Source organism: Heteronotia binoei, chromosome 2 (assembly GCF_032191835.1).
Source record: "Heteronotia binoei isolate CCM8104 ecotype False Entrance Well chromosome 2, APGP_CSIRO_Hbin_v1, whole genome shotgun sequence".
Taxonomy (NCBI): Eukaryota; Metazoa; Chordata; class Lepidosauria; order Squamata; family Gekkonidae; genus Heteronotia; species Heteronotia binoei.
Genome location: NC_083224.1, coordinates 74,492,615 through 74,504,835, shown reverse-complemented (window position 1 = coordinate 74,504,835; position 12,221 = coordinate 74,492,615). Strand labels below are relative to the sequence as shown.

Genomic DNA, 12,221 nt, shown 5'->3' with positions numbered 1-12,221 from the left:
CAACTTGCAAACTGGCCAAGGCTGGTTTGAAAACTGCTTCACATCACAGAGAAGACTGTACCTTCATCTGCAGATTCAGAGCTAATAGCACTCCCAAGTTTGTACACTGCATACCAGCTCCTCAGTCAGCTTTACCACTTACAAGCAGTGCCCTGCCTTATCTCCACTGAGCTTTATTAGCTCTCATTATGTTCTGCTTTCAGGAATATGTTCAGTATATCCTCTAATTCTGATCGGAACAAGACAGAGATGTGTATCATCCACATACTGTAACTCTAGAGGATCTCTTTCAGCGGCTTCATGGAGGTGCTAAAAGCCATGGGGGATGACTTTGAACATAACTTAAATGAACCTGGAGCTATGGCTACAGTGGTGGCAGAAAAGAAAGAATGAGGCTGCAGTACCAGCAAAGCAGACTAGGCACAATAATGAGTGCACATTTGTGTTAAGTAGGCCTAATCCATTTTATGTCTCTGCTTGTACTCAAGACACCGTTTTATCATCCTTAGTCCTCATTATATTAAGAAACCAAATGCATTCTGTGAGCAAAGAAAGAATTACTAGGAGCATTTGTGTCAACTGCTCAAATGATATTTATATTCCAAAGAGTAACCAGGGCTTTGATAGGAGCAATCCTACCAGAGGCTGCTAGAGGGCATTCAGGAATCCATCTGAATACATCAGTGTCAGAGAGCAGATCATCTTAATAGGTTCCCCCACTGCATCAAAAGTTTGAAGCTCCAATAAGACTAAACTGCACCAAATGATCTGACTACAGTAACAAGATAGAAAGAAATTCCTTCACTTCCAGAACACCATACACTTGATCAGGACAAAATCTTAAAAGATTATGGCAATCTGTATGTATAGGCAAGATGATTTGAGGTGACTCTTCAGTTGTCATGGCGGCCAAGATGTGTTGAGCTGCCCTGTTGAAAGCACTTTATCATGGATATTGAAATCCCTGAGGAACAGAAACACCAGGTCTGAGACCACTTCCTATAGTCTGTGCAGTGGGTTGGGCAGTGGGTTTATCAACAGTACTACTGTTTATTACATAAAGTTAGACAGACCTGACCAGGCACAGAATAAACTTTAAAAATGATGCTATATTCAGTTATGGAATGGGTTGATGTAAGTCCTAACCTTCCACATATAGATAATATCCATTTTCCTGGCACATTTGCATTAGGAATGATGTTCTCTCCAATGTTCCCATGTACCTTTCCATGCCTAATCAAGGTATGTCATGTCCACAGGATATGTATAATAATGACTTTAAATCTATTGCTGTTCTTGCAAGTTTTCAAAAAATGCTGTGTTCTTAAAGTAGAGTCCACTTTTTTAGATAAGAAGATCTATTCACATAGAGCTTAGAATATTACTTTAGATTATTAGAATATTACTGTTTTTTCAGGCAAAGGCAGGGACCATAGCTTAATCAAGACTACATGGTTTCCATATAGGTCCTGAAGATCTGATACTGGCACATCAAGGCAAAAGGTTTCTGGTAGTATGTCTGGAATGATTTGTAGTTGAGTCCCTGAGATCCACTGTCAACCACAATGCTATGCCATGTTGACCATGACCTGAATCAGTTTAAGGCAATTATGACCAATATGAGATGACCAGTGCTTTTGTGGGACATTGCCTCTCACTCTCACCGCTGCCTGAAACGGTGACCTCCTTTGTTGTTGCCCCTTCAATGTCTTTCTGCTGCCACCAGCAGGACTCCCAAAACAAAAAGAGTAACTGATGGCAGGACAGGAAGTTGGGAGTACAAGTGACAATTGCTTCCTCCCACTGTCTCAATGCTCACAACTTGCTGCTGCTGTGACAGTGACCCTGCTGCAAAGAGATGGAGGGCCAGAGCTGGAAAGCTGCCTCACCCCTGCTTGAGATAGTGAACCACAGGTAGAAACTCTCATGAATATTCTTTTATTTTTTTTTCCTCTCAGGTTAAGAAAACAATGGAAGCAACGCTGCAAACTATTCAGGATATAGTCACCATTGAGGATTTTGATGTCTCAGATTGCTTCCAGTATAGCAACTCCATGGAGTCAGTAAAATCAACAGTCTCTGAAACCTTTATGAGCAAGCCTAGCATTGCCAAGAGACGGGCCAATCAGCAGGAGACAGAACAGTTCTATTTTACGGTAAGCTCTGGTGTTTAAAGTGCTTACAGCAGAACCTATGCATGATGAAGCTTGAAATCTGTGTTCATCGCCCACAGTTCAGGCTAACAGACTGTGAGGAGCAGATGACGGTTGCAGTGAGTAATGAGACTGGTCCACCTGCATGATCAATGTCTGTCTTAGTCTCCCCACCTTTGAAGATCAGCGTTATTCTGTGACTTAAGAACAGTGGTATTCAGACAGAAATAAACATTACAGCTAATGCAGGTAGAAAAGTCGTTTTATGTATAAGTTGTGAATGTTTTCAAGGTTGGGGGAAATGGTACAGAATCCCAAACCAGCAGTGATAACTTTCAAGTCTGACCTTTCCTTCTGGAGAATATGTTTGCAAAAAATCCTTGTATGTTCCTTTTATGTCTAGCCATTGCTTCAGTGCACATTTTCTTAAAGCTTTATTGAGAAGGAGATGAAAACACCTCAGTCCAGCTGTGAGGCATACTGTGTTAGGAAGCAGACTTCCATATGTGTATCCCTAGCTGAATAGGGAACCATGCATGCATGTAGGTAATATTTGTGCAGTTCCCATCTTCAATCCAGAAACCAGGTTATGTGTAAAATCAAAAGCCCACTGATCGGTTGTTCTCAGGAGAAACAGTATCTGATGATCCAGGGTATCTTTGGCATAGCATTGGGATCAGCCCCAGCATCTACAAATAAGTTCTCCAGCTTCTTCTACAGGGCTAAGGAAGAGGGTTTTGAATACCTCTTCCAACATGCTCAAGCCAATTTATTAGTGATCGAAGTTATTCCATCTAGGCACAAAGCCAGGGCATATTCGTCACCCATGAACAAAGAGGACAGAAAATTGGACGCTCTTGGCTGAAAGGTCCCTAATGTATGGTGGAAAGCCATACATTAGGGAAACAGCACCTTAACACAGCCAGACATGCTGCTGGCTGCTGTAGTAGGACCATGCCATTGAGAGTAGTCCTCAGGAGACACTCCTGGCTTAAATCTTCCATGCTCCCCTGGACACAAGGGCAAAAATTGAAGGTTTCCCTTTTGAAGGGAAAGAACTGTGTAGTGGACAAATGGATTCTGTTCTTGACTGAATAGAAAGGAATGAAATTACAACTGAGCAATAATCTTGGCAATAATCTTGCACGGGTGCCTTTGTACAAAGCAAAGGAATTTCCTGAGGCATTCATATCTATACCAATAGGACAAACCTTACAGATACCATGAGTATAGGTACAAAACCCATCAATTCCAGTAGCATTTCAAGCTGTCCTATGGTCAGCAACCAAAGAGCATGAGATCCAGCAAACAAAGAAGCAAGCAACCCCACACAGTCCACTCTGGAATAAACAGCCTAGTGAAGCATCTATGTTCTTACCAGGCCCTGACATAGGCTTTTTAAACAGGCTGGCCAATTTTGTGGAGGTATTGTTAATGATTATTAGGGATACCTGGATCCTGTAAATAATAAATGTTGGGGGAGGGTTTGGATTCTAAATCGCTTTCTCAGTATCAGTCCCCCACCATCTCTGCCCCCCCCCCCCCAAATTGCTGACACAGGAAATATCAGACTTTTTCCATAAGGGAGCTATAAGGGAAGTCCGTCCCTCAGATGGCCACACAGGGTTCTGTTCAAGATATTTTGCCATAGACAAAAAGGGAGGTGGGAGGAGGCCCATTCTATACTTCAGGTCTCTCAACAAACATTTAAATACTGCAAAATTTAGAATGTTGTTCCTCCAGAAGACCTTACCACTGCTGGATCAAGGAATGTGGTTTGCCGTCCTTGATCTCAGGGACATCTACTTCCACATCTCAGTTCATTCATCCTGCAGGAAATATCTGAGATTCTAATATGGGGAATGTTGCTGTGAGTACACAGTGTTATCTTTTGGGTTTGCCACTGCGCCAAGAGTCTTCACTAAGTGGTTGCACACATCAGGCTGATTACTCCTACCTTGACAACTGGTTGTTTGTGGACTCCCTCCCCCCCTTGTGTGATTGCTTGAAATTTGGGCTCTGCACCTTGCAGCTGCTGGGTTCACAATTAATTGGGAAAAATCCCACCTACTCCCCACCCTAACCATTGATTTTATTGGAGCTCACATAGATTCCTCCCAAGGAAGGGCTTGTCTTCCAGCCCAAAAGGCATTCTCTATTCACACCTTAGGCCATCAGTTGTGTGGTAATAGGTTTCAGTTGTCCTCACAGATTCAGAAATTGCTAGTTTTGATGGCATCCAAAATGACAGTAGTATGCCAGGTTATACATGAGACCATTACAGAATTGGTTTATCTGAAAATTTAATACTCAAAGGGATCCACAGTAGCAAAAAAAAAAAAAATTATACCAAGGCCAATTATTTGAATACTAGATTGGTTGAAAGAAACTGGTAACCTTGTCAGAGTGTCCAAGTTGGGTATCCATACAGATGACATCCAGATTTTTAGATGCTTCTTTGACAGGCTGGGGGGGCATACTGTGGTCCTTTTCAAAGGCAACTGGTCACAGTGTAAGTTGAAATTACACGTTAATATGCTAGAACAAAGAGCTATTAGATATGCTCACACCTGTTTTACAGCTCTTGCTGGGAAAAGTGTTGCCACAGACAACATTAAAATAATGTTTTACTTTAGTAAATAGTGGGACAAAGGCTTCCTAGCTCTGTGCAAAGAAACATCATGTATTTGGCAGTGGGTTGTCCAACACTTGTCAGCCATCCTCTAAGCAAGGAGGTGAATGTGGACTACAAGTGATCAGTCTACAATTGCTATCTAATTCCTGTCTTCGAAGAATGGGGCCAACGTGAAATAGATTTCTTCACATCCAGAGGAAATGCCAATTGCCACCTTTTTTTTCTTTCTTCCAAAGAGGTTTTAGACAACAATTCTGTTGGGAATCTGTTGGAGCTTAGCTGGAACGGTCACCTTTGAGAGCAGACAGATCAAATTGTATTCTCCTGGTCACAAAGGATGTGGTTCCCAACCCTTTGGGCCCTTTGATATAATGTACACAGGATTTTTCCATTAGCAAATGATCTACTTCATGTAGGGACAAATCGGCTTTAGTCCAGACATTGTCTAGATAGGTATGTCTACTATAAGGATAGCTTACAAAGATACCAGTGTTCATGTCTGATTCCACTGAAAACACAGTCCACAAAGGTCCAGGCAGCTTCAGCTGTTTTCCTTGCTAAGGTCTTGCTAGCTGACATCTGCAAAGCAGGAACTTGATTGACTCCTTTGACGTTTATCAGGCACTACTCCACTGGTGTAGACTCAAGAAATGAGGCAGCTCTGGGAAAATCAATTTTACAATCAATCTTTCACTGATCAGCCCACACCCACCTCAATACAGAGGCTTGCTGTTGTTCATCAAGTGATCTTCTGTGTAGGCACACATCACTCCCCCCTTTCCCCTCTGTGGGCTATTCTGCTGGCCCTCACTGTGGCAAAGGGAGAATTAAGGGAAGAGCACTCTCTCCATCTCCATCATATCCTTATTGGTTGGGAAACACAAGCCCAAGACAGGGGAGTGTTCCTGGGCTTTAGAATCTTCTAGAAAGCTTCAGAAACTCATCCTCCACAGCAGACCTGTGACCGCGCAGAGTAATGTGTGTCTTCACAGAAGATGACTCAATGAACAACAGTTACAGAAATACTGTCAAATGACACTGGTTCCAAACAACACAGGATACATTAAAGTACCAAGAGAGCAAAGAGAAAAGATAGGACTGCAGAAGTCCTCAAAATGTGGAAACCATTTGTCCGGAAGCTCTAATCTTTATCAGACAAATTGCAGATACTGTTACAAAGGAACAAAAATTTTGTCCAGTGAGACCATTATGTTTTATTGTGGGTATAAGCTTTTGTATGCATGCATACTTCTTAGTGTACCAGAGGACTAAGTTGCCTTGAAAGTGTGTCTTCAGTGCACTTCTTGTTCTGTAATTTACACTGAATAGCCTGTTTCTATTACTGTCCCATACACAAGATGTTTATGACTGAACAAAGTGAATAACATAATCATGCTTTGTTTATTTGTTTTATTCATTTGTACCCTGCCTTTCTCCTCAATGGGAACTCAAAGTAGCTTACATCATTCTTCTCTCCTCCATTCACCCCTCCCCCCCAACAACCCTATGAGGAAGGTTAGACTGAGAGGGTATGACAAGCCCAAGGTCACCCAGTAAATTTCCAGGACATGAGTGGGGACTGGAACCCAGGTCTCACCCACTATACCACACTATCTTTCTGCTTGACCGTAGTCATTTCCACTGTGCATTCCTTAATTCAATGTAAGACAATGCTTACCTTTTTCCTAATTGTAGATGCAGGAACAAAAAGCATAGCACACCTGTAGCATGTAATTTTCTCTTTAACTTCCATCATCCAAACAAAATAACACTAACTAACAAGCAGCTTTATTCTGTGGTCCAAACAATTCTCTGTGCGTTTTGCACATTGTGAGGCTTCAGAAAATCCCAAGGTCTGTTTCTTGGCCAACCAAAAACTTGTGACTTCATCTCTATTCCTTCTTCTCTGTACTTCAGTACCTCCTTGGAAAAGCGGGAATCAATGTCATTCCATATCTCTGCAGTGATGTTTTGAGAATAAATAGATGGAATAAAGTGCAGAGAAGTGAGCATGGAAGGGGAGGTGTACACAGCACAAAAATAGACATCTGAAGAAAGGTGGATAACTGTGGTATAAAGTTAATTGTGGTCATTGGTTAAAGATATTAAGCCACTGTAGAGCCCTTCATCGTCAAAATGCTTTGTAGAAATATTTACTAATCTTCACAAAATCTGGAAGATTTATAAAAGTATTGTTTATAACCTTGTCTATAATCATTACCATGCTGCTTTTTTAATCAATGTGCTATTATTTCTTGCTTTTTATTAACTGACAGTAGCAGAGCACTGTAATGCTCTGATTTTTTTCTCCCTGATGCATTACTTAAGCTGAGTATCTGCGTCTGCTTTTGATGTTGTTTTAAAAAATGATCTGAGCTTTTATGAGTTGCTAGCTCTGTATGTGGGGGAGGAGAGAGATCTGAGACATGTGACAGAAGATATTTCCATTCAGCCTCAAAAGCATAACACTGTGGATTGCCAGGAAGGCAAGATCTACATTGGCTTACACATTAACTTATCTCTTGCTCCTGACAGCTGTTTCCTACTGGTAAATACCAGTGTGGGAGCGAAGAGAGTACTGGAATTTTTGCAGTTGTGAAGGGGATGCAAGATTGCCCTGGTGTAGCATAACACATTCTTCCATTGGAGAAATTTGCAACAGAGAAATAGTGCAGGATGCCTTTGTCTCCTTATATTTGAGCTTTATATGAACTTGATTATAGTACTGACATTTGGGGAGGGTCAAATATCAAAATGTTAGCGTTTTACATGCATAGGCATATGATGGATATTCGTAATGGAATGTGCTTGCACACAAAAGCTTATATCCAGAATTAAACTTTGTTGGTCTTAAAGGTGCCACTGGACTCAAACTCCATTTGAAATATCTCTAGTTTATGGGGAAACACTACCTAATGAATTGGATTAATGTGGCACATAACATACTTAGTATAAGCAAAAGATTTATGCTAGTATCTTATATAGAAACTAGGAATAAGGCCTGTTGAAGAGAAAAATACAGTGGGTTCTAGAAAGAGGCTCTGGGCAAGTGCCCCCCCTTGTTATCTTCCTACCCACCCAGGTAAAGGCATTCATTCTCCCCCATCTCAAGGGGAGCTGATCCTTGCCATCTGGAGAGCAGTTGTAATTCTGAGTGATCTCCAGTCTTCACCTGGAGTTTGGCAACAGTGGTTCCCCAGGAGAAAATGGCATTGTACCTGTCTGAGATCCCACCCCTCCTCAAACCCCACCCTCTTCAGGCTCCACCCCTTAAATCTTCAGGAATTTCCTAACTTGGAGTTGGCAACTCTATCTCCTTCCCTTTATTTGCCCCCATGACTTTGGCTTTCTATCACTTCCCTCCTCCCTGCAGCCTCCACCTAGGGAAAGGATAGTCTTCACAGTGGTTGGAATCAAAGCAGCTTACATCATTCTCTTCTCCCCCCTTTGATCAGAGCAACAACCCTGTGAGGCAGGTTAGGCTGAAAGTCTGTGACTGGTCTGAAATCACCCAGTCAGCTTCCACAGCAAGAACCTGGGTCTGGCAGACCCCGCTCTGAAGCCCTAACTCCTGTGCCCTCCTCAGACTACCACAGAATCTCCAGAAATTTCCCACCAACCTGGAACTGGCAGCCATAGTCAGGACTGGCCCCAATGAATTCTTCCACAGAGGCCTTTAGTGATACCTTTCACACCAACACACTCTCTCTGATGTTGTTCATCTTAAGCACAGGACTTCAGTCTCTCTCTGACCCTCACTTTCCCTCCCTATCTCTCTGTCTGTATCTGGCCTACTAGCACAGAACACCACTCCCACCCCCCCACTCCGGTCTCTGTCTGTTTCCCTTCCAGAGGATAGGAGGGAGTCCTCAGCCAATCAAGGGAGTCCACAGCCAATCAAGAGAAGGCTTTCCTCCTCATCCCTCCTTCAGCCAATCGTGAGAAGGCTTTCTTGTGGCTGTTTCCCTCCTCCTCTGTCCTTCAGCCAGTCAAGGGAAGGGTTTTTTCCTCTCCTCTGCAAAGTAGAGTGACAGGCAGCTTAGCCAATGGGAAAGTAGGTAGAGCGATAAACTGCCAGAATGAAGGTTGGTTGCCTATGACTGACAGAAGCAGTTTGGCTGGCTAGCAACAGCCACTTGGGCAGGAGAGAGGAGTGGAGTCAACCAATGAGTTCTCCCTCAAAGGCCAAAGTAGGACTTGAAAGGGGCTTTCAAGTCCTATTTTGGCCTTTGAGGGAGAACTCATTGGTTGATCCCACACCGCCACCACCTTTTACTGAGAGAATGTAGCTTGGTTGCTTTTTACTGAGAGAGGCAAGGTTAGTTGCCTAGAAGTAGCCACTGCCTAGCAGTTTCCCCAGAGAGCCAATCCTCATCTATCCTGGGGCCAGCAGAAGGTGGAAGACAGTAGAGTCAGTCAATGTGATACAAGAGCAGTTGATTGATGGTTTGACAGACCAAGGTTGATGCACCACAGTCCCATCCAGTCCCAACCAATCAGGGTGCTCTGTTTTGCCAAGGCAAAAGGGCTTTTATTATATTATAGATAGAAAATATCCACAAGTAAAACCTTTGATGTCAGTGGTAATAGAGTAATTATGCATATATTTGAACTACTAAACTATATGGTACCAATGATGCCTAGGATCAGGTACTGCTTCATCTGTTGGGACAGTACTATGGCTTTGGGGTCTAAGATCAGTCCTTGCATTGACTTGTTCATTGCCTATATTTCTATGCAAGTATAAACTATTTGTGTTGATACAGTAGATAAGAGTCCAGTCCACATTGGAACTTGCCTCTACGGTCTTGGCATACTGTTTTAAAATCTATGTATTATACAAGATCAAATTTTCACCTTAGGCGGGCAAGGCAGTTGGCCCCCTTCCTGGAGCGCGACGACCTAGCAACAGTGATCCATGCTACGGTCACCTCGAGGTTGGACTACTGTAATGCCCTCTACATGGGGCTGCCCCTGTCCCGAACTCGGAAATTGCAGCTGGTGCAGAATGCCGCGGCCCGGCTGTTACTGGGTCTCCCAAAGTGGGGACACATTCGGCCGGGTCTTCGGACCCTGCACTGGCTTCCAGTGATATACCAAGTCCGGTACAAGGTGCTGGTTATTACCTTTAAAGCCCTATATGGCCTGGGACCTGTCTACCTGAAGGACCGTCTTTCCCCACATGTTCCCCAGAGAGTACTGAGGTCGGGAACACAAAATCTCCTTACTATCCCTGGGCCAAAAGAAGCCCGCTTGAAATCCACCAGAGAAAGGGCCTTCTCTGTTATTGCCCCTACATGGTGGAATCAGCTGCCGGAGGAGGTGAGGGCCCTGCGGGACCTTGTTCAGTTCCGCAGGGCCTGTAAGACAACCCTCTTCCGGCTAGCTTACACCTAGCTAAGATGAGAACTCAATGTAGCTTGCCAGATTTCTTCTTATATATATTTGGAATATTTATTAATTTTTAAGGTTTTATCTGTTTTAAATGTTTAATTGTTTACATGTTTAAATATCATTTAATTTTTATGTCGGATCAATTGTTGGAAGCCGCCCTGAGCCACTTGTGGGAAGGGCGGGATATAAATTCTAAATAAATAAATAAAAATAAAATAAAAATTTCTTGATTTGCAGTGTGGGTATTGGTTTTTTTTTAATCCAGATAAAGCAGAACCCAATACTTCAAGGTTCAGAGTTTCTCTTTCAGGGTTTAAATTGGCTCCAGGCTGACAATCTGTCATGTCTTATTATCAGGTGGTTGTTTATTTTAATAGAGCCTTGACTGACAGCAGGGAGTAAGCCACTGAACTGTGAACATGCCGGGGATGAAAGGTTTCTCTAATCACTATATTTTGGCATTCTGGTTCTCTTATGTCTCAGGATGGTGTGGGCTGGTTAGAATGCTCATTTAAATTGTTTGTTTTTTGGCACTTGTTAATTTTGAGCTAAACAATCCTATTAATTTGAAGGCTTCCTCAGAATTTATAAGAAAATCGGGATATTTTAAAAAATCCAGTGTACTTTATGTTAACCCCCCCCCTCTATTTTTCTTTTCTTTGCTCTGTTTTTGTCAGTTTGCTCTTTAAAATAGTATATTTAACACCATTGAAACATTTGAAACAACTATTAAGTGGAATAAATGTGAGCATTGATAAAGAAACAAATATGCCATTATCTAAGAGAACAATCCTAAACAGTTCTATTCAGAATCCTATTCAGATCTATTTGATGGGGTTACTCTGGGCAAATTGTGATTAGAATTTAACAACTTCATGTTTCGTTTTGTTTTAATTACAAATGAAGCATATAAATGCAGAGGTCTGAGCAGAAAAGCTCACAGAAGGAGCTGGCAGAGTGGATCTTTCTCTCTCTGTCCCTTCTCTAGACAGGTTGCTTGTTGTGCTCAAAATCATCTTTGAAATATGTTTGGGCCTCAGGAACAACAGGTGCCACTGTCGATGGTACTGAGGCAATAAAGGGAAAGGAAATAAGATTGCCTGCTTCCTCTTGCCCTAGTGGCTTGTCTCACCACAGAAGGGAGAAAGAGACTATTTTACATGATGCCACTTCATTGCTGTAGCAGTCCCTACCATGATGCATTTTTAGAACAGGCAGCAGGCTATTTGGGGAAGGGGCTTTATCTGCTGGATTCAACCCAGTAAAGAAATTTAAAAACATTTTGGTATCACTTTGCCTAGGCAGTAAACCAGGCCCGTAGCTACAAGGGGGCCTGTGGGGACACAGCCCCATGACTTCTGGGCAAGGCCCTCTGAGTGGAGACCTTAACCAGCCCCCGGGGCCTCTGCCATGGTTCTGGGGGCTGCCGCTGGCCCTGTGAGCATTTGGCAGGCAAGGGCAGAAGCAGTTCCAACCTCCTGCTGGAGTTAAAGGGCCCCCGATCAGCTGTTTCACGGGCCCTTTAAATAGCACAGGGGCGCTGCTTCTGCCTCCAACCCTGCGAACTATTTTAATGGTGGGGAAGGAAGGGAAGGTGGTGGTGGGGAAAGCAGCAGGGAGAGGCGAGGAGGGAAGGGAAGCTCTTCCTTGGTGCCCCTCGCCACCACCCTTCCTTCCCCGCCATTCAAACAGCACTGTGGGGCTGGAGGCAGAAGCAGCCCCAGCCCCCGTGCTAGTTAAAGGGCCTGCGAAACAGCTGATCATCAGGCCCTTTAACTGGCCGGGAGGTGGGGGGCTGCTTCTGCCCAGATCGCCAGCTTCTCCTGACCTCTTTCCCAGTTTCCTTCCCTCCCTTCCAAGCCCCAATCGCCGCCTTCTCCCCACCTCCTTCCCCTCCCTCCCAGTCCCAGCCCCGATCGCTGGCTTCTCCTGGCCTCTTTCCCTCCCTCCCTTCCAAGCCCCAATCGCCGCCTTCTCCCTGCCCCCTTACCCTCCCTCCCTTCCAAGCCCCGATCGCCACCTTCTCCCCACCTCCTTCC

General features: G+C 43.7%; 1 protein-coding gene across 6 annotated transcripts in view; it reads left to right on the top strand.

Annotated features, from left to right (window-relative positions):
* SRGAP2 (SLIT-ROBO Rho GTPase activating protein 2) overlaps window positions 1-12,221 on the top strand; it is a 329,055-nt gene that overhangs the window by 230,961 nt on the left and 85,873 nt on the right. For all 6 annotated transcript variants that reach the window (XM_060231292.1, XM_060231295.1, XM_060231293.1 and 3 more), the window contains one exon: window positions 1,959-2,156. In XM_060231292.1, the coding sequence (XP_060087275.1) occupies window positions 1,959-2,156 (198 nt within the window). The remainder of the gene's footprint in view (window positions 1-1,958; window positions 2,157-12,221) is intronic.